Raw genomic sequence first — 23291 nt, 5'->3', positions numbered from 1 at the left:
AAAGTAACCCTGAATCTTCTCCATAATATGCAAAATGATCACTCTGAGATATAAAAATTAGGTTCACGCATATAGGTTCACATAAACCACATGTAGTTTTCTTTGCTGTTAAATAGGCCTTTATCCATGATGGTTGGATACATTTTATAGGGACTCCTGCAGTTGTCTCTATAAGCATTTTATTCTCTCTTTTTTCCAAGGTCAAATACAATCAGAGTTTGTAGAGCAACCAGGATGTCTCTCCCCCCAACCCCATCCCCATACACACCGCCTGCTTCTGAATGAATTTGAAGTGGGTATTTTTGTTCAACTTTCAGAATTGTTATGCTTTGTGTATTTGGCCATAAGACAGACAAATCTGTTAAGTATAAGAGGGTTACATTTGTAGTAATCAAAAAAGATCGTGGATTTCGGGTGGATTAAGCAGCAGGAGGTTTCAGATAAGCCAGAAAATCGCAAAGCGTACTGGAAAAGGAATTTGCCAAGCGTTTTAGATTCATTCAGGGCATTACATAGCAACAGTTTCCATAACCATCAGCATTTTCAAAGCGGCAATGTCATTATCCAGCCACAATAACATTCTGAAATCAGAGCGAACATTAACAATGTAGAGAGAATAATAAGCAACCTTTCTTCCCTGAAAGGAGAACCCTCCCTTCCCCTGTCTCAGAGCACACTTCAAAACAGAGCCTCCATAGCAAAGCTTTCCACTTGTTAAAAGACAGTGCAGTTCACTTCAGTGCTTATTTCAGAAGCACATAAGCTCCAAAGCGCATTCAGGACAGTGGGCAATCCAAGAATACTTTTACAGCAGGAGCTGCGGCCCGCCCTCCAATATGTTCACATAGGCTCCACCTGCCAGCTCTATTCTACACAGAACCACAAATACACGCCAAATATGTCAGTCAAGCTCACTTTCCCAGACCTCAAGGATGGCACCAAGAAGCATAGCCAATGCAAAATTCTGCAGTTTAATTTCAAAATGTGGGGAAGCTGGAGCCTCAGATACAACAGGCAGAAAGCCTTGATTTGTTGACCAGGCAAAGAGACCGGGTATTTATAGCAGGTCTGGCCAGTCCACAGGCTGCATTCTGGCTGCCAAGCACAGGTGCCCGTGTTGAACATGCCTCTGCATCTGAAGAAGGCTTTGAGGCTTGACTTCACACAGTCCTAGGTAGATCCCTAGGATAGGGCCTAGTCTCATGTCAGGATGTTTCCAGTTTGAATCTGGAAACCCAGAATGCTGTCCGAGATCCTGCAGGGCTGGACTCATGCCTTCCTTCTAGCTTGCTTTTTCAGATGCATCAGCTGTCACTGGGTAAGATGCAAATCCTGTCTCTGGGATAGGAAGACCCGCTGCTGGCTGTACTTGTACAAGCAGGGGAAAATGGAAATTGCACAGACCAGCTGTGGGACATGCTTTAAAAAGCTAGTTCAGGGCCGGCTAAGTTTGAGTAAAGTGAAAATAAGCATTTTAATATTCTTGGTTCCCTGCTAAATGCTTGGCTAGTCAGGCTTAAACTCACCACAGCTGCTTAACAATACAGCAGGGCCTTTTCAGCAAGTTGGATAGTTATTGTTAAAGAGCCAACATGAGCCACGATCGTCTGTGCAGATGAAATTGGAATAGCTATGTCTAGCTCATGCTCCCCAGTTAGGGTGTTAGGCTCCTAATGATAATCTGCTGCTGCTGAAATATATTCTCATTTACTCTGAATGATACTTGCAGTTTCAGTAGATTTTCGTTTGGGCAGAGCAATTTTCACATTCCCAGCTTTTAGATAAATCAGGAAAAAGTTTTATAATGTTTATAACGTTTCTCTGTCTGCCACGGATAATTTAATCCTACCATGGAGGGTTATTCCTACCAGGGAGAGTTGCCCCACCTCTGTGCACCTCAAACAGCCATCCAGGAAATATATAATGAGCCTTGGTGCTGAACCTCATTTGCGTATTATGTTTTAGGGAATTAAGAGTATTTGCATTAACTTGGGTGTAACACCACAACAGCCGAACACATTTCACATGAACAGATTTCAGTTCATGGAATGGACTTTCCTGCCTCCCTTTTCCTTCTGCAGCCCCCTGAAGGTTGGAGGGTGGCATGATGTGTTGTGGGGGGGGTGAGGTGGGGGCTACAGATGGTGATTGGGGGGAGCTTCTTTAAGATTTGCCTCCTGGCATCCAAACCTGTAGATCTTATTGCCGTTATGTTTTCATGATGGCACAATGAATTAGACAATGATGGCATATTGTCCCCTCTGTACTACTCTCAGGGCTAGAGGCCTAGAAACCTGCTTTTAAAAATGAAAGCGGAGGTTCTGAGGATGCTGAACTCTGTGCACAGTGCTACACTGTATGTCACTGTGATGCTTGTGCAGACTCTAAGAAGATGCAATGTCCTCTCTAATATATTGGTGAAATGGGTTGGGTGGCATACCATGTTTATTTTACTGACAGTTGCTCATTATTTCTGTGTCTCTAGCACGCCGAGTTACAATTATGCTCCAAACCCAGACAAGCATTGGATAATGAGATATACAGGCCCCATGAAACCTATTCACATGGAATTCACAAATATGCTACAGCAGAAGCGCCTTCAGACACTCATGTCTGTGGATGACTCTATGGAAGCGGTAAGGTTTATCATCCCATTTCCTAAGCGTGATATGTAGGACCTACACTCCTGTCCCATCCAGGAAGCAAGTTAAGCTTCGCCAAGCTAAACATACATCCTTCTAATTCCAGGTCATCAAATTTCCTATTGGGTTTGTGAGTTTGCATTGCTCCACGCACAACAGTAGCACCATGTTGTAACATCTTTAAAATAGTATAATATATCCCAATGTCCGTTGTAGTTGCGTGCAACCAAAACATACAGGGAAAACTGTACAGGAAAGAATGTCTTGTCTTCATTGTGCTGCAATACTCTGAGACTTAACTGGATATGAGCTTCCGCCATGCATTAAAAACGTGGTTGCTCAGGCAGGCATTTGGGGTAGGTTAGGGTATTTTAGAAAATGTTTTTATTGTAGAATTTTATTGTTTTAAACTGTTTTATTATATGCTTTGTACATCGCCCAGAGTGGCTGGGTGACCAGCCAGATGGGCGATTGATTGATTGATTGATTGATTGATTGATTGATTAATATTTCACCCTATTGCAATGTTATCTGGGTGAACCTGCTGGGAAATAAACACTGGTTTGATACAGAGGCATGTTAAGCGGAGGTTATTCAGTAGTAGAATTTAAAACAACATACTGAACCCTGTTGGCCATTGTTATGGTTCTTACGGTGCCCAGTGCTGGGAAAGCTAGAAATGGAATATGACTGGAAGAAATGGGGCTTTTCAGAAATAAAGATAGCTGTGCTGGCCCATGAGGGAAAACCCCAAAGTCTGCTGTTGGGTAATACCCTTATTAGGACCAGCCATAAAAGTGTGTGTAAGCTTTCAAGTTCTCCAGAACTCTTCACCAGCCTAGATGGTACAAAAGGCAGGGTAGAGGAAAACCCCCAAAAGACAAAAAATTTGGCCAGATGTTATAGCCATGAGGTCTACACAACATCTGGCCTCTCTCTCTTTTTGGTACTCCTTTGGTTTCTTCCTGTCTCTGCTCTTTGTACCATCTAGCCTGATGCAAAGCTCTGAAGAACTTGAAAGACTGCACATTCTTTTGTGGAACTTTGGTTGGTCCTAATAAAGGTATTCCTCAACTGTGGATTTTAGGGCATTTAAAGTGAGTTGAGTTAAGAACTGCAGTGAAGGTGGGAGTTTGAGGCAGTGCTCAAATTATGAGTGGGAAAAGTAGAAGGACCCTTAATGAAATCCATAAGCCCCTCTCCTGGCCCCTCCTGCTCCTTCTGCCCCCATTATTCAAGCACTGAACATGGATAGATCTGAACAGAGAGCCTGTTAAGGACAGGGCACCTGTGGCCCTCCAGATGTTCTTGGACTATGTGACATTCCTGCCCAGGTTCCACCTTTTCCCCATCCTCCACCTCTGAAACAGAGAAACAAACCCCTCAGGAAATGCTTGCCTTCACTTTGGGACAGCTGTACTCACTGTCCCAGAAGCTTCAGCCCTTTCACTCTCTCTGGGTTCCAGAGAAACTCAATATGCTCAATTGGTTCTCTCAACCTACTACAGGAGAAGTAACAAGGAAATAGTTTTAATAAAGGTAGTGCAAAATCAATCAGCACATGGGAATTTGGATTTTAACAACAATTTTTTAAAAACATAAAATGTCATGTTAATAATTATTAATCAATCCTTGTTCCTAACTTCCCTTCCTACTCTACCCTCCTAAAATCCCACACACAAAACCCACTACCTAGATGTTGCTTCTTCAATCCCTAAGGCCCTATCTGATTAACTAACTGCCAGCTCACCCTTTATATAACCGCAGAATCCTCACACAGACTCATGCCCCTCTCACCTTTCACTCACTCCCTGGCATACTATTAACCCTATCTTACCTGGGTTAACAATATAAAAACATACATAACAAAACAGGCAGATGTTACAGGTTACAGCTCCCATTATCCCCACGCTGGCTGGGGCTCGTGGGGGTGGGAGTCCTGTAACATCTGGAAGACCTGGAATCTGAGGACCACAGGTTCCTCAGCCCTGGCCTAAGTAAACAAAGCAGTGAAGAGCTGGAGACCCGACTCCCCTCCTCAGGCAGGTGCATAGCCGCAGAGAGACATGGTGGAAAGACCCAGGCAATGAGGCACAGCTGAGAGAGCTTGAATAGAGGTAGAGGGAGCCAACCCCTACTTGCTTTCTGAAGGGGAACATGTCAAAAGATAGCGAGCACCCCCTCACCACCACCCCGTAATTTGAGCACTAGTTCCAGGTGTGAGAAGGGTGTTCTCAGCCCCAAAAGCACTTTTCCCCAAGCAATTTATGCTAGAAATGTGCAGCCATTGCTTAGGAGTTGTTTCAGAGCTCCCATGTCTAGGTAAGCCATAAGTCTCGTAAGCAGGAAATGATGGGTGTAGGTAGGTGTAAATGAAGTGGGCCCAACTCTCCTTTTGCTGGGGGGAGTGGGGAAGATGAAAGTTCTGAGAGGCAAACAGTGCCATCCACGTACATGGCAAACTTGGCAGACTTTTGTGTGGCCAAGTTTTGTGGTGGCTCAGTGGTAGAGCATATGATTTGCATGCTGAAGGTCTCAGGCTTGATCAAGTTTAACTGAGCAGGGATTGCCTGCCTACAGAGGAACATAGGGAGCTGCCTTATACCGAGTCAGACCATGGGTCCGTCGAGCCCGGTCTTGTCGCTGCTGACTGGCAGCAGCTCTCCAAGGTTTCAGGCAGGAATTTTTCCACCCTTACCTGGAGATTCCAGGGATCAAACCTGGGACGTTCTGCATGCAAAGCAGGTGCTCTAGGATTGAGCGATGGCTCCTCCCCTACAAAGATCTCTACCTGAAACTATGGAGTCCCACTGCCAATTTGGAGTCAGGCCAGTTCATACCCTATCCTCTATACCAACTGGCAGTTAGCTTGAACTCAAGTTTCTGACATTAAAGGAAAATAACCCTATGGTGCTAGCTGGTTCTGTGTTGTGGTGACATCCCTCTTGATTGTCACCTTCTGTGGAAATGGATGGGCTTCTATTCAAGCCTATTCAATACCAGTCAACCATGGAGGCAAAACAATTTATTACGGCTCGTCTAATATTCTTGCATTTTGTTTGTGATTAAATATAATGCAGGCATCCTCAGAAGGTAAGGTTAAGATTATAGGAAGACCCTACATCAGCCTGCTAGTGATTATGATGATTACTATTACTGCTGATTGCTGGTTTGCTCTAGGAAGAGCTAATCTCCCTCAAGAGCAACTGCATGCACTTTGAGAGGTCAGCCATCAGTGTTGCCTAAATTGATGGCTTGCTTTATTTTTAACCCCAAGTCAGCTAGCTGGAATTGAAATTATAATTATAAATAGGCACAGTAAATTGTAAAAAACAGCCAGACAGTCAAACTTAATCTTGTGCTTTGTCACAAGTGCATTCCAAAAATAGTTATGCCTTGACCTGCTTTTCTAAAACAAGGAGGTCATTATAATACATCTCAGCTGTTTTGGAGGAAGTTGCTTTATCCAAGGTGTATTAATGTTGGGTACCAAAACTACTCCCCTTCATGGATCACTGCCTTGTTGTGGCGAAGGGGCTTGTGTAACTCAGTGAAGCCATAAGCTGTGCCATGGAGGGCCATCCAAGACAGCAGGTCATGGCAGAGAGTTCGGACAAAATGTGGTCCACTGGAGGAGGAAATGGCAACCCACTCCAGTATTCCCGCCAAGAAAACCCCATGGAACGTATCACAAGGCTAAAAGATATGACGCCGGAAGATGAGCCCCTCAGGTCTGAAGGTGTCCAATATACTACTGGGGAAGAGCAGAGGATATTTCCAAGTAGCGCCAGAAAGAATGAAGCAACTGGGCCAAAGCCGAAAGGACACTCAGCTGTGGATGTGTCTGGTGGTGAAAAGAAAATCCGATGCTGTAAAGAACAATATTGTTTAGGAACCTGGAATGTAAGATCAATGAATCAAGGTAAGCTGGAGGTGGTCAAACATGAGATGGCAAGATTGAACATCGACATCTTGGGAATCAGCGAACTCAAATGGACAGGCAGGGGCGAATTTAATTCAGGTGACCATTATATCTACTACTGTGGGCAAGAATCCCTTAGAAGAAATGGAGTAGCACTCATAGTCAATAAAAGGGTGGGAAAAGCAGTACTGGGGTACAATCTCAAAAATGATAGAATGATCTCAGTACGAATCCAAGGCAAACCATTCAACATTTGGGGTTGGACTCGATGGCCTTGTAGGCCCCTTCCAACCCTACTATTCTATGATTCTATGATCACAGTAATTCAAGTCTATGCCCCAACCACTGAGGCCGAAGAAGCTGAAGACCTACAACACCTTCTAGAACTAACACCAAAAAAAGATGTCCTCTTCATCATAGGGGATTGGAATGCTAAAGTAGGAAGACAAGAAATAACCGGGATAACAGGCAAGCATGGCCTTGGTGTACAAAATGAAGCAGGACAAAGGCTAATAGAGTTTTGCCAAGAGAACACACTAATCATAGCGAACACGCTTTTCCAACAGCACAAGAGGCGATTCTACACATGGACATCACCAGATGGTCAATATCGAAATCAGATTGATTATGTCCTTTGCAGCCAAAGATGGGGAAGCTCTATACAGTCAGAAAAAACAAGACCTGGAGCTGACTGTGGCTCAGATCATGAGCTTCTTATTGCAAAATTTCGGCTGAAATTGAAGAACGTAGGGAACACCACTAAACCATTCAGGTATGACCTCAATCATATCCCTTATGAATACACAGTGGAGGTGAGGAATAGATTTAAGGGATTAGACCTGATAGACAGAGTGCCTGAGGAACTATGGACGGAGATCCGTAACATTGTTCAGGAGGCAGCAACGAAATCCATCCCAAAGAAAAAGAAATGCAAGAAAGCCAAGTGGCTGTCTGATGAGGCTTTACAAGTAGCTGAGGAAAGAAGGGAAGTGAAAAGCAAGGAAGAAAGGGGAAGATATATCCAACTGAATGCAGAGTTTCAGAGAATAGCAAGGAGAGACAAGAAGGCCTTTTTAAATGAACAATGCAAAGAAATTGAGGAAAACAACAGAATGGGACTGACTAGAGATCTCTTCAAGAAAATTGGAGATCTCAAGGGAACGTTTTGCACAAAGACGGGCATGATAAAGGACAAAGAAGGCAGGGACCTAACAGAAGCAGATGAGATTAAGAAGAGGTGGAAAGAATACACAGAAGAACTATACAGGAAAGATCCGAATGTCCCCAATAGCCATGAGAGTGTGGTCACTGAACTTGAGCCGGACATCCTAGAGAGTGAAGTCAAGTGGGCCTTAGGAAGCATTATTAACAACAAAGCTAGCGGAGATGACAGTATTCCAGCTGAGCTATTTAAAATCCTAAAAGATGATGCTGTTAAAGAGCTGCACTCAATATGCCAACAAATTTGGAACACTCAACAGTGGCCACAAGACTGGAAAAGGTCAGTTTACATTCCAATTCCAAAGAAGAGCAACGCCAAAGAGTGTTCAAACTACCGTACAATTGCGCTCATTTCACATGCCAGCAAGGTGATGCTCAAAATCCTACAAGCTAGGCTTCAGCAGTATGTGAACAGAGAACTACTGGAAGTACAAGCGGGGTTTCGAAGAGGCAGAGGAACTAGAGATCAAATCACCAATATTTGCTGGATCATGGAGAAAGCAAGAGAATTCCAGAAAAACGTCTATTTCTGCTTCATTGACTACGCTAAAGCCTTTGATTGTGTGGATCACAACAAACTGTGGCAAATTCTTAAAGAGATGGGAGTTACCAGAACACCTTACCTGTCTCCTGAGAAACCTGTACGAGGGCCAAGAAGCAACAGTAAGAACCAGACATGGAACAACCAATTGGTTCAAAATTGGGAAAGGAGTACAACAAGGCTGCATATTGTCGCCCTACTTATTTAACTTATATGCAGAGTACATCATGAGAAACGCCAGTTTGGATGAATCACAGGTTGGAATTAAGATTGCTGGGAGAATTATCAACAACCTCAGATACACAGATGATACCATCCCAATGGCAGAAAGCGAAGAGGATCTAAAGAGCCTCTTGTTGAGGGTGAAAGTGGAGAGTGCAAAAGCTGGTTTGAAACTCAACATTGAAAAAAGTAAGATCATGGCATCTGGCCCCATCACTTCCTGGCATATAGAAGGGGAAGAAATGGAAGCAGTGACAGATTTCATTTTCTTGGGCTCCAGGATCACCACAGACGGTGACTGTAGCCATGAAATTAAAAGACGCTTGCTCCTTGGGAGGAAAGCTATGGCAAACCTAGACAGCATAGTAAGAAGCAGAGACATCACCTTGCCGACAAAGGTTCGTATAGTCACAGCTATGGTTTTTCCAGTAGTAATGTATGGCTGTGAGAGCTGGAGTGTAAGGAAGGCTGAGCGTCGAAGAATTGATGCTTTCCAACTGTGGTGCTGGAGAAGACTCTTACAAGTCCCCTGGACTGCAAGGCGGTCAAATCAGTCCATCCTAAAGGAAATCAACTCTGACTGCTCATTGGAAGGACAGATACTGAAGCTGAAGCGCAAATATTTTGGCCACCTAATGTGGAGAGAAAACTCCCTGGAAAAGACCCTGATGCTGGGAAAGATTGAAGGCAATAGGAGAAGGGAACGGCAGAGGATGAGATGGCTAGATAGCATCACCGATGCAATGAATATGAACCTGAGCACACTCCGGGAGAGAGCAGAGGACAGGAGGGCCTGGCGCGCTGTGGTCCATGGGGTCACGAAGAGTTGGACATGACTTAACGACTGAACAACAACAACAACCAAAACTACTGACATGTACTTCCATAAAACACAGTGAATTACACTTTAAATTTTTGTTAACTAGTTATGCAAAGTTATAACTCTTGAGACTGTGTAAAGCAGTGGTGCAGTACGTCAAGCCTTGGGGCCAAATCCAGACCTTCTGGAGTAACAGTCTGGCCCTCTGGGGTTTCCCAGACAGCCACACCCCCTTTCCCCCTACCACAGATGGCTTGATGGTTTCCAGAGTTTTGTGTAGTTTTTCTCCCCACCCATCCCTCATTCTAAAAGGTTAAAATGCCACTCCTCAGGCTTAGTTACTAGCAGTAATAGCTTTCAGCTAAAATGCTATTTATTTGTTTAAATATGCTTCTATTTGTGGTATTTTTGGCCCAGCCTTTTGCCTTCACTCCGTTGTCTCTCTGACTCTGGGTTCTGCAACAACACTGCAGCGTCATAATAATAATCTGCAGGAACAATTCTGATCCCTACTACCTCCACAACTCTAGGTGGCAGACCAGGGGACTAACTAGGTCAATATTGGAAGTAGAGTCATAAGAATATATTTACCCAAGCAGATCAAAGGCTTATCTACTCCAGAATCCTTTTTCCATCAGTGGCCAACCAGATGCCTTTGGGAAGCCTACAGGCAACAGGACATGAGGGCAATAGCCCACTGCCACTGTTCTCCTGCATTTAAGAGGTTTATAAGCCACCTCTCAAACTAAAGTATTTTCTCAAGGTGTCAAATGATTCCCTATGGTATGTTGTGCAAATCCTGTGCAGCTATGCCCCTGTTTTGGTTTCTCTTTGCACAATAGCAAATGTAATTAAAAAAACGGTGCTCACGGATGGTCCAGTGGGCCTGATATCCTCCCAGCTTTGCAACTCAAATGAGGGATGTACATGCCAGTTAATCTGACCCCCTTAGCTTCTTAGGGACTCTTTAGAAGCGTGCAGTGGGGAGGCATGATTTGGGCAACGTTGGAAAGGGAATTAGTGGTTGTGGCTTGCACATTACCTTTTCCCCATAATTTGAGCAGTGTGCTGCATCAGTGTTCATTCATTTATCTGTTTATTCATTGCATTGCCCATTTTTTTTAAAGAGTTGTTTTAAAGCAGGCATGTGTGTATGTATGAATGATGTGTGTGTATATGAAAATATGTGTGAGGGACATGCCAGCACTGCCTTGGCCACTTTGGGTGGTGGCCCCACTCCCTGCTGGCATACAGCCCCTAATATCCTGCTTTATGGCCACTTCCACCCTTGGGCTGAAAATGGTTACCCTGTTTTAAAGGAACAAAACTGCCCCAGAGATTGATGAAGAGGTTTCTTAGTGACATCATAGGGGCAAGGGAAGCCAGTCAGTACTGTACACAGTTGTTGTCTTCAAATGTGCGGACCCATTTTTTCTGAGTTCAGTCCTGGAGAGGAAAGATAGTGTTCAGACTGAACACAGTGAGGGTGCTTCCAAATAATTCCTGCTGGTCTGAATGTGTTACCTCTGTCTTCATTCTTCCTCTGTAACTGCTAAACACATTACCTCTGTTTTAATTCCTCCTCTGTAACTACTAAACCCATTACCTCTGTCTTCATTCTTCCTTGGTAACTACTTTTGCTTTAGAGTCCAATAGTGCAGACAGCTGTTGCCTGTGCACAGCCCTTTTTGTCTCCTTCTTTTTCTTTTTCAAAGAGAAGTTGCCAGATAGAAAAGTCAAGAAACTAAAAGAGGGAATATGTCAAGGGTCAGACAGTTTTGTGTATCTATATGCAAGATTATTGCATAATACCATACTGTTTTTTCAATCCAAAATATTGTGCTTTTGTGTTTTGCTTTTTTTTTCCCTTTCAGATTTATAATACATTGGTTGAAACAGGTGAACTGGACAACACATATGTAATATATACAGCAGACCATGGCTATCATATTGGGCAATTTGGGCTGGTGAAAGGAAAATCCATGCCATACGAATTCGACATCAGAGTCCCTTTCTATATACGTGGTCCAAATGTGGAGGCTGGATCATTGTAAGTTCATGGGGTTTGTGGCACTAGGGTGGTTAAGATAACCCTCTACTTGGTCCCACATGGCTTTGTTGGCACTCACTTTCTCCCCATTCATAGTCTGGCTTGCTTTCTAGCAGTACTCCAACCTGAACACTTTAAGCATAAGATAAGAGAGAACAGAGAATAGAAATGTTATTTGCATTAGCCACAAGCCATTGCAACATCATACATATAATACAACAAAACAGATAAAATTATCAGACTAAAAATTATAAAAATTATTTACACCAGCCACAACATACTTCAAATATGAAACACTAATAAGCAAATAGAACTGGCAACCTAAAAGATAATTTTTATTCCTGCATACAATCATGGGCTATCAGAGCATTACACTGTAGTATACATTTTTGTATGTATTTCCCCATAAAATTCATATTTTTCCATACATTTTTGAGCCAAGTATTACACTGCAAATTTCGGAGAAGTGCACAATTGGAAGGATGACTGCGTTCTGATTAGCTCAGGAGGTGTGAATTAAGTCAGTTCACTTAAAAATGTAGGCCGAACAAAATTCTCCAATGCCCCTACTTCCAGTCGAGTTCCATACATCCAAGTGCTAGACAGCCCACATACATACCTGAGTTACAAGCTTGCTCTGGGAGAGGGCGAGACGCTTTTGAAACAATCCAGCTTGTCTGAAAATTTGTATGTCATTGTGCCGAGATACCAAGTCACTTCTTTTGTTCAACTGTGACAGTCCAGGGCATCAGATTTCCAAATAAAAATATTGTATAATGTCCACTGCCTTAGTAGGTAGCTATCATCGGAGGGTAATTAAATAAAATAATAGAATCACTGTTAAGAAAAATGAATTCAAAATTTTCTAGATGTTCCATTCCCCCCTACCACCAAAAGGGGAGAAGAAGAGAGCACATATAAAGGATGTCCTTGGATTATCCTTTCAGATTAAAGTTACAAGCCGTTTGTCAGTGACATACAAGAATATACATTATGATTCTTAATTAAAATGGTAGTTTCGATCAGCTTAAAAATTATGTACATATAATTTCTAAGTAATTATTTTAATAGTAAATATTTGCACTGAAGAAATTATTTTGGACACAATATGCAGACTTTAATGTATACCAGTATGCATATATTAGCATAATTAGTATTTGCACTTTTCCACCCTTAGTGTTTTTTTTTCTCCTTTTAGTATAGACAAAATAACATAAGCCAATAACAATATTAAGAACATAGCAAAGCAGCAAAGATATTGGAGGGAGCAATCCTATGGCCTCCAGTCAGCGTGTGGCTGGGGCATAGGATAGCTCGGATTCCTGGATCTGAGGTTAGAGACAGTGCTCTGACTTCAGATGCAGGAATGCACACTCCAACCCCCCTCCCCCTCTCAGCTGGCACAGAAAGAACCACGCTAGCTGCCTCTCTGGGGTCGGGAACATGACGTCAGAGAAGGGGTAAAGGGGGCATTCTGGTGGGTGGGGAGAGGAGGGGACTGGAGAGGCCAGGATATGAGCTATCCTGAGGCTTCTCCAGCCTCCTTCCCTTCCCCTCTGACGTGCCCCAGCTAGATGGTTAAAAAAGGCTGTCTAGCGTAAATGCAGAGCTGGAGGAGCGGGGCGGCATCGATCTCCTCCATCGCTCCTCCCGCTCTGCCTGGATGCTCGTAAGCCTCCAAGTTTGGAGGCATATGAGCATCGAGGATGTAATATTCATGTTTTGTTTTGTTTTTCATTTTAAATGCATTTCAATGGTTTAAGCAGGAAAAAAGCAAAACGAATTTGCTTTCATTTTTTTTTTAAATGTAGTATATCTATAATATTGGCGTGCTATGGTCCATGGGGTCATGAAGAGTTGGACACGACTTAACAACTGAACAACAATAATATCTATAATATAGTGTAACATACCACAAACCCAAATAGGGGTCACGTGAAGCATAATGTGATGTTATATGGAGCTCCTCAGAAGCGATTTGCAATGGAAATCCCAGTGTTTCTCTGCTTATCTTTGAGTACTGCAAGGAGGGAGTGGGGATAACCAGGATTTTGTACTGTGTACATCCAAGGCAAATTTGTTGTCTTGTGGAAGGCTGCATTCACCTCTAGCTAGTCTTCCAACCACTAACTACAACCCGGAGCAGCTTTACTATACTGGTGAACTAGGAACAACCCTGGGACAGCACAATTCCAGGGATTCCTGCTCTGTCAGATGTAGGGCTTTTCTACATGAGCCATTTATCATGTGCTCATCATTCCCTACTCACGGTTGTTTATAGCCTCTTTAGACAATGTTATGATCCTCCAATTTTGCTTCTGAGTCTAAACAGCACTTTCGGCACGTATTTTAGAGCAGGGAAAATACAACATTTAATTGTGAAGGCAAAAGAATGTGTAATTTTCTCTTGTGTATTTGTGCTATTCTGCTCTAGTGCCACCTAGAGGTTATGTAGCAGAAAAGCAGGAAAAGAAAAGCTCCTCATGGAGTGCTTGGATGTCAGCAAAGAAACTGAAAGTAGCTACAGTGGATTAACAGTGGATTAACAGCCTCATGTAGAAAAGCTCATAGTGCAAAGTTTCAGGTTTTTTATTGTGGTGGTTCTGCCTACAGCTCCCCTCCCCAGCTGTGATAGAGATGTATAAACTAAGGCATGGCATGGAGAAAATGGACAGAGAGTTTTTCTCCCTCTTCCATAATAATAGAACCTGCCATCATCCAGTGACACAGCACATAGTTAACTATGGAATTTGCATAAAGGGCTGTAGCTAGGTGGCAGAACACATCTTTGCATGCAGAAGGTCCCAGGTTCAATCCCCAGCACCGCCAGTTAAAAGCATTCAGACAGCAGATGATGGGAAAGATCTCTGGAGAGATGCTGCCGGTCAGAGTAGACGATACTGGGCTAGTGTCATATGTTGTAACACATGCCTAGACTCAGTAATAGTCATGGTGGCTCTTTACTGCCTCCAGGACCAAATTTACCATGGCTCTGAATACCAGTTGTTGAGAAGTAAAAATGGGAGAAGGCTATTGCCCTCAATTCCTGCTTTTAGGCTTCCCATAGGCATCCCTTTGCTCATTGTGAGAAACAGGATCCTATTATATCCTTTGGTTTGATCTAGCAAGGCTCTTATGTTGTTATGTGATGTTCTCTCAGGTCACAGTAGGTGCTGACTAGACCTGTAAAGCCTCACCGCTGCCCCTCATAAATTGAGAGTTCACTTTAGAACACACCCCATACACTTACGTGCCTCCACGTGAGAGGGGCAGATTTGTAGTTCTATATAAATTGCCTCTTAGGAAAGCTTGTCTTCCATTATTGTTAGGGATGTCGGAGAAATCCACATCAGACCAGCTTTTCCTGAGTCGCATGGATTCCACATACTTGGGGACCTTTTTTTTTTTTTTTTTTTTACTTTCTGGAATTTTACACAAATTTAGTCATAGAAAATACGTAAAATTAAAAAACACCAGATGAAAATGCTCATTTCTCCCATAGGCCAAAGCATGAAAATGCAAATTTTGGGAGCAGGTGGATTTTTGCATTTGGGGGGGATTTGCCCATTTTCCCAAGTGCAAATTTGTGTAAAATCAGAAAACTGGAAAAAAATCCGATTCCATCAATGAGCAGATGAAGGGACAAAAGGCACCTGACAATCTGCAAAATGCAGACGGAATGAATTTTATAAAATCTGTACTTCGCTACTCATTGTATCACTGAGGGAGCCCATCATAAACTTACAAGGATATCCAAGATTCCCTGGAATACAGTTTGAAAACCATTGACTTAAATTTGGTTCAGATATAATGATCTTGGTCCAATAACCCATGGTTTGGACCGAGAATGACCATTGTGACCACAGACTCCTTCTGTGATACTCTCCTTCCCTCCTCCCTTTTCTCATATTCCTTAATTCATAAAATCATAGAATAGTAGGGTTGGAAGGGGCCTATAAGACCATCGACTCCAACTCCCTGCTCAATGCAGGAATCCAAGTCAAAGCATCCCTGACAGATGGCTGTCCAGCTTCATCTTGAATGCCTCCAGTGTGGGAGAGCCCACTACCTCCTTAGGTAATTGGCTCCATTGTTGTACTGCTCTAACAATCAGGAAGGTTTTCCTGATGTTCAGCCAGAATCTGGCTTCCTGTAACTTGAGCCCATTATTCCGTGTCCTGCACTCTGGGATGATCGAGAATCGATCCTGGCCTTCCTCTCTGTGACAACCTTTCAAGTACTTGAAGAGCGCTATCCTATCTCCCCTCAGTCTTCTCTTCTCAGGGCTAAACATGCCCAGTTCTTTCAGTCTCTTTTCATAGGGCTTTGTTTCCAGTCCCCTGATCATCTTTGTTGCCCTCTGAACCTTTTCCAGTTTGTCTGATGAGGCCTAACCAGTGCTGAGTAGAGGGGAGCTAGTACTTCATGTGATTTGGAAGCTATACTTCTATTAATGCAACCCAAAATAGCATTTGCTTTTTTGCAGCCACATCACATTGTTGGCTCATAGCTTGTGACTAACAACAATTCCAAGATCCTTCTCGCTTGTAGTATTGTTGAGCCAAGTATCACCCATCTTGTAACTGTGGCTTTGGTTTCTTTTTCTTAGGTGCAGAACTTGGCATTTATCCCTATTAAATTTCTTTTTGTTGTTTTTTTCCCAGCGCTCCAGCCTATCAAGACCACTTTGAAATCTGTTTCTGTCTTCCAGGGTATTAGCTATCTCACCCAATTTTGTGTCATCTGCAAATTTGATCAGCATTCCCTGTACCTCCTCATTCAAGACATCAATAAAAATGTTGAAGAGCACTGAGCCCTGCGGTACCCCACTCATTACCTCTCCCCAGTTTGAGAAGATCTCATTGATAAGCACTCTTTGAGTCCGATTCTGTAGCCAACTACAGAACTAGACCCACCTGACAGTTGTTTCATCTAGAGCACTTTTAGCTAGTTTGCTCATCAGGATATCATGGGGCACTTCGTTGAAAGCTTTGCTGAAGTCGAGGTATATTATGTCTACAGCATTCCCACGGTCCACAAGGGAGGTTACTTGATCAGAAAATGAGATCAGATTCATCTGGCAGGATTTGTTCTTAACAAATCCATGTTGGCTTCGAGTAATCACGGCATTGTTTTCAAGGTACTTCCAGGTGGATTGCTTTATAATTTGCTCCAGAATTTTCCCAGGGATTGATGTCAGACTGACTGGTCTGTAGTTCCCAGGTTCCTCCCTTTTAGAAGACAGGAACAACATTAGCCTTCCTCCAGTCATCTGGCACTTCACCCGTCCTCCATGATTTCTCAAAGATAATAGACAATGGTTCTGAGAGTTTTTCTTCCAGTTCCTTTATTACTCTATGTTGGAGTTCATCTGGCCCTGGAGATTTGAACATATTCAAAGTAATTAGGTGTTCCTTGACCATATGCCTATTGATCTCAAACTGCAATCCTGCCCCTTCATCCTGTACTTCACCTTTGCCAGGGGGGTCATAGACCCTCTTTCAGAAAAAGACTGAGCCAAAGTAGGAATCAAGCACTTCTGCCTTTTCTTTGTCATCTGTTATCATCTTGCCATCCTCATTGAATAGTTCAATACTTGCAAGATTTGTTAAACCACAGTTTGCCTTTATGTCTGAACTGGAAAATTGTGGTTTCAACTCTGACCACAATCCTGATTTGCAAACCACAGTCATAGGAACATAGAAAACTGCCTTTTATTGAGTTAGACCATTGGTCCATCTAGCCCAGTACTGTTGACACTGACTGGCAGTGGTTATTCTGGGCTTCAAGCAGGGCTTTTTCCAGCCCTACCTGGAGATGTCAGGGATCAAACCTGGGACCTTCTGCATGCAAAGTAGGTGCTCTACCACTCAGCCACAGCCCCTTCCCATAATTTCCCAGTTCAGACATAACAGCAAGGTGTCATTTAATTTAAACAAGTCTTGCATTAATGTGTGTGAGAAAACAGAGGAAGAAACATGTGGGCACGTAGCTCGTTCACTCCAATAAACCGTGGTTTATCAGATCCAATAAACCTTGATTTATTATAACATCTAAATTGGGCCATAGAATATGGTAGAGCCTCTGGGTTGCCACACAGTGGAAATGAAGGAGCTGTATGCATATCCAGACAAATCCAAATCCCCCCCCCCAGTCCACACTTCCCTGCAGCTTCACTCCTCTCTGCTTCCCTGTCCATATTGCACTGTACAGGCTACATGGCAGGAGTTGAGTTACCCAGGTTTTCCATTTCCTACATTTATGTTTAGTGCACAAGTACCCAGCAAAAACACAAGGGGTTGGATTCAGATTGGCTATTCCATGAACAGACGGGCTCATTCCATTCATGGAAGGCACTGGGACCCAATGGAGCCTCCCCACTGGAAGAAGGAGGCAGGGAGGCAATCTTCACCAGTCCCCCCTCCCTACTGCTGCCCCCTGTGTTGCCTCTCATGCTGCTCCAGAGTGTCTCCTGGCCCTCCAGAGGCAGAAAGCTGTGACAGGAAGGAGGAATCCCAAATACTGCCTCCCAACCCCCTTCCTCCAGCACCAGTGGAGCTCGGTTAAGAGCTCCTCTGGATCCAATCCAGAGAGTTGCAGTCTGGACACACCCTTAGCCTAGACAGCAATCTGTTTCTTCAGAACTTCCTTGTTGATCCTGAGTCATGGTATCATTTTAAATGATCAGCCAATTATGCTATGCAGGAGCCATCTTTTGAGAGCTTTCTGGGAGTCAAAACCCACTTCCATGATGCTCACATAAATCAGCCTGCAAAAACACAATAAAACAGTGTTGATCCCTTTAGGGAGCAATCCTATGGTCCCTGGATGAGCGTCCCAGTGACCATAGAATCATAGAATAGTAGGGTTGGAAGGGGCCTACAAGACCATCAAATCCAACCCCCTGCTCAGTGCAAGAATCCAAGTCAGAGCATCCCTGACAGATGGCTGTCCAGCCTCGAATGCCTCCAGTGTGGATGAGCCTCCCTAGGTCATTGGTTCCATTGTCGTATTGCTCTAACACTCAGGAAGTTTTCAGGTTCCTCCCCCCAAGGTCGAAGACAGCACTCCAACCTTGGAAGGGGGAGTCAAAGATCTGACCCCTTGAAGCTGGTGCAAAGAGAACCACACTGGCTGCCTCTCTGAGGTTGGAAAATCAACTTCAGAGAGAGGGGAAAGGGGGCATTCCAGTGGGCGGGGGAGGGGAGGAGAATGGAGAGGCCAGGATATGATTTTTCCTGCACCTCCTCCAGCCTCCTTCCCTCTCCCTCTGAAATCCCCTTGCTAAATGGGCTGAAAACCCTATCTAGTGAAAAGATAGGAGGACAGGGAGGCAAAGATCCCCTCTGCTGCTCCTTCTGCCCAACTGACTTCCACTGAGCAGGGTGTAGGAATCTTGGAAGCCCCCGAGTTCAGGGACTTCCAAACAGTGAGGGTTCAGCCCATAGGACTGTGCCCTTAAAGAATTTGGCTTATTGCACACACTCCAGGAGGGGACATATCAGATGTAAAATTGGTGCAAACTTCGTGCCCCTATTTTATAAAGAGAACAGCCACTGCTATATCTGCCTTGCTGATAGCAGTTGCACCTTCTATTTTTCACATAAATTAATTGCTGACTGTCCCCACTTATCAGCCTTGATTTAATAGTAATTGCTATAGTAAGGCCTCATTACCGTAGGTTCATTACTTTTACCCTGATATGCTACACTGCATTAACTAGTAATTAAAATTAAGCTGTACTTGTCAAGCAACTGAACAAATGTATTATCCTCAGTTCTTGTCACTGTTTGTTTGCTTTCAAATCCAGTAATTCATAAATGGTCTCATTCATTGTTGCAAACTAGGATGCTGCTCCCTTGCTGTGTTTCTATGCTGGAAATTTGTGCAAAAGCAGAAAATTACCCATATGGCATTATCTTTGAACTGTAATTTCTCCCTGTAAATTATAGCAAGTGTATTCTTCTCCTCAAAGATCTGTGTAACCTTTTTCCGAGGCTTAGTTTCTTGTTTTGCTCTTCTCTTTGTATTGTTTTAGTAAGCACCTGTTTTAAATCTTGCCTCTGCCATGAACTTAACTAGGTGGTCTTAGGGTGCAATCCTATGCATGTTTAGGCAATCCTATGCATGTTTAGGCAACCTATGCATGTTTATAGTTTTTTCTGTCTAAATACGCATAGGATTGTGCCCTTAGACAAAGCACCCTTATTACCTCACCCTTAGCCCCAGCTCCCAATCTGCAATATAATACTGACCTACTGTACCAGGTAGCTGTAAGGTTTACAAAATAATTTGTCTGAAGTGTAACATTCTCAAATGCAATATAAATGCGAAGTTATTCATATATCTTTCCCTGAAGTGGTAAAGGCATGGATTTTGAGAAGGGCCACTCTCTAAGGGCTGGATCCACTATTTGTTCTCATGCATATAAAGTCTTTAATTTGCATTTCTCCCATACATTCTCATGGGAGGTTTTGGGTGGGACTAACAGTTACATTAAGCAGCTGCTGCTGCTGAAAATGACGGCAGTATGAACAATTCTCCTGCCCCATAACTTCTTGTGGGATTTATTTAGAATGTGACATCACCATGTTGTACATTTCCCAGCCCTCACTCCACCTCAGTGGCTGCCAGTAGAAAGGCGGTAGGGGAAAAAAGGACATCATAATATCAAGACATGGCTAAGTTTTATTGCATGTTATGGCAGGGGAAGTGGGTGCTCATAGGTGTTGCTTTCAGTGGTAGCCACACTTCTAATATAATTCTGTCATTCATTCTTTACATTTCTGTACCGCCCAATAGCTGAAGCTCTCTGGGTGGTTTACAGAGATGAAAACCTTAAATATATATTATAAAAACCGTTTACATACAACATATAAATAGAGAGCACACACAGAGACACACATATATACCTAAGACAATTTTAACAAACAACAATTAGAAAAATAGGACCTGATTAAAACCTCATCAGATGTTGCCAAATACCTGAGATAAGAGGAAGGTCTTAACCTGGCACTGAAAATGTTGGCATCAGGTGGGCCTTGTTGGGGAGATCATTCCAGAATTGGGGGGCTACCACCGAGAAGGCCCTCTCCCTTGTTGCTGCCTTCTGAGCCTCCCTCAGAGGCTCAGAAGGCAGCAACTTAGCCAACCTCACTTAGATGGTGAACGTAGTGTATGGGTAGGTTCATGCCGGGAGAGGCGCTCCATCAGGTATTGTGGTCCCAAGCCATGTGAGGCTTTATAGATCAAAACCAGCACCTTGAATAGGGCTTAGAAACATACAGGCAGCCAGTGCAAGCAGGCCAGAATCGGTGTTAAATGTTTGGACCATCTTGTCCCTGTTGTCAATCTGGCCGCCACATTTTGCACGAGCTGCAGCTTCTGAACTGACTTCAAAGGCAGCTCCACGTAGAGCACGTTGCAGTAATCTAACTTGGAGGTTACCAGACCATAGACAACTGAAGCCAGGTTATTCCTGTTCAGATATGTCTAGCTCTGTCCTTTGCGTTTACGCTGCCTCCTCAACTCACTAGGAAGCTTCAGGAGGTAACAGTGCTTCTTAAAGCAAAAATTATGCTGGGTGTGGGAGAACTCAGTCCTGACATTGCTTCAGTTGCCCATACAAAGTTAGCTGACAAAGTGATTGTTTTAGCAAACAAGGATGTCAACCTGCATTCTAGGCCCTGTGGCTAGGTAGCGCATTTCAACATGCAACCAAGGTACAATTAAGGCACAGCACAGCTCAGCTCACATGTGCACTAGGCCAGAGTTGATACACCAGCAGCCTGATACACCTTTCCAGGTGCTTGTATGGGAGCACCTGGAAAGAGGGAGGGTAATACTCATGCTGATGCAGAGGCATGGCTAGACTAGAGTGTCAAGGTAGTGACTTAGCCCTGGAGTAGCGCTACAGGATTGTAAGAGTGTTCTCTGAGATGTCAAGGCAGAGATTAATTTGGGATCTGATGTATGAACCAGGCTGGTAACAGTTAAGTTCTACCCTTAAACATGGCCGAAAAATAATCTATAATAATTATAGAGGATGTGTGTCCATCCATTCATATCTGTGTGTCTGTCTGTCCATCCAAGACCATGAAACCTAGACAGCTGACACTTGGCATGCATGCTAAGGGGACTCTAGGGGTGTGCACCTCAGGGTTATTTTGTTTTTTAAATGTATTAATTTTATTAATGCAGATATGCCCATGTGGTTGAAGCCTGAAATAACATTTTAAGTCACTAGGAGCAGACTTCCCTAGCCATTGCATAGCTTTACAGTCGATACATTTTGAAGCCAGGGGAAATTAGTAGCCCAAGGGACAGAGTCATACACCTGCCCCCTCTTAGGGGCTGTACGGATGCACCATGGCTGGGGCTACGTCAAGGGATGCCAGCAGCCTGCTTTCACTTGGACGGCTTTCGCTCACAACGTGCCCAACTCTGACAGTACGTTTGCTTGAAGTCTTCACTATATCAAAGTAAAGGCTATTCTAATCTGTGTGAAGCTGGGTCCTTTTGCTGTTTAAAATAAAATAAATAAATACAGTCTTACAGAGCTTAATTTGAGTCATGGATTGCTAAGCTCTGGAACCTGGCTTCAGTGCCAGTGGTCAGAAGGAAAGTAAATGAGAGTGCCTTTGAGCATGGGCAGAATACTCTCCTTACCACTGAAAAAGCACAACCACCAAGCCCACCCTCAAAGAGGGCTGGAACTAGAGGAGAAAATTTCCAGGCCCTCAGATGAAACTTTTACATGGGTATAAACCCTAGAAGATCTCACAGTAGAAATTGTGTAATGCTTTGTTTCCATTTCTGAGATTCCGGGCACTGAGCATTGTTGCAAAACAAGCTTCCCTTATTATCAGTTTCACTGTGTCTGTTTTTTTCTTTGACTGCTTAATGTCTGTTTTCATCCTTCTGCTATCATTTACCCTTCAACTGTGGGTACTGGGTATTGGGATGATCAATTTCTTAAAGGGATCGGACCATAGTTTACTGGTTGAACATACTTTGCATGCAGAGGGTCTCAGGGTCCATCTTTGGCATCTCGCTTAAAAGGATCAGGGATCAGGTGATGGGAAAGACTGCTGCCTGAGATCCTGGAGAACTCCTGACAATCAGAGCAGATTGGCTAGATGGATCAATAGACAGATCTAGTGTAAGGCAGATCCCTACATCACTCACACAATTTCATTGCAGTGAGTGCCAACATTAATTTTTCTACACCATTTTCTAAAACAGCCAAATCAAGTGATGAATACACAGTTAAATGATGGTTGACAAGACACCCATTAATTATCAAAGACAGCAGAGAAACTTTGGTGGTCATGTGCATTTTCACATCTATTTTTTCATTTGCCCTTGATCTTGGCTGCTTCTTTACTTTAGTTTGTAAATGGTTTGGCCTATTCATCTTCAAAATTTCATTGTGCTTTATTTCCAAATGTTTGAGGGTTGCTGAGATTATCATATCTTGACTTAATAAGGTGAGATATGAACAAACCTTTTGCCTCTTCGCTTCTCCCTTTGTGCGAGTTGACAAACCAGGAAGTCTTCAGTTAACTATAGTTTCCCATTTTGTCTGAATCAAGAAACTATGGTTAACAGCTTTGGAACAACCCTGATATTAAGCCAGTTTGAAACTATGGTTTAATATCCTGGCTTGTTCCAACCATTTCCTGGTTCAGGCAAAATGGGAAACTATCATGAATGGAAGACTTCCTGGTTCATTTGCCAGCTTGTGCAAAGGGAGGAACACAGGGGCTGCATGCACAGAGAAAAGTCTTGTTCATATCTTCACTTAAGCCGGGATATGATGATCGAAATTCTGCCATTCTGTATCTGCTGTGGACTAGGCTGAGGTTACCATT

General features: G+C 43.4%; 1 protein-coding gene across 2 annotated transcripts in view; it reads left to right on the top strand.

Annotated features, from left to right (window-relative positions):
- Window positions 1-23291, top strand: part of SULF2 (sulfatase 2) — a 475361-nt gene that overhangs the window by 381142 nt on the left and 70928 nt on the right. For both annotated transcript variants that reach the window (XM_084854074.1, XM_084854073.1), the window contains 2 exons: window positions 2486-2636; window positions 11243-11418. In XM_084854074.1, coding sequence (XP_084710200.1) covers window positions 2486-2636; window positions 11243-11418 — 327 coding nt within the window. The remainder of the gene's footprint in view (window positions 1-2485; window positions 2637-11242; window positions 11419-23291) is intronic.

This window comes from Heloderma suspectum, chromosome 4, assembly GCF_057233095.1.
Source record: "Heloderma suspectum isolate Gila_16-S chromosome 4, 16-S_ref, whole genome shotgun sequence".
NCBI lineage: Eukaryota > Metazoa > Chordata > Lepidosauria > Squamata > Helodermatidae > Heloderma > Heloderma suspectum.
This window is presented reverse-complemented; position numbering and strand designations above follow the sequence as displayed.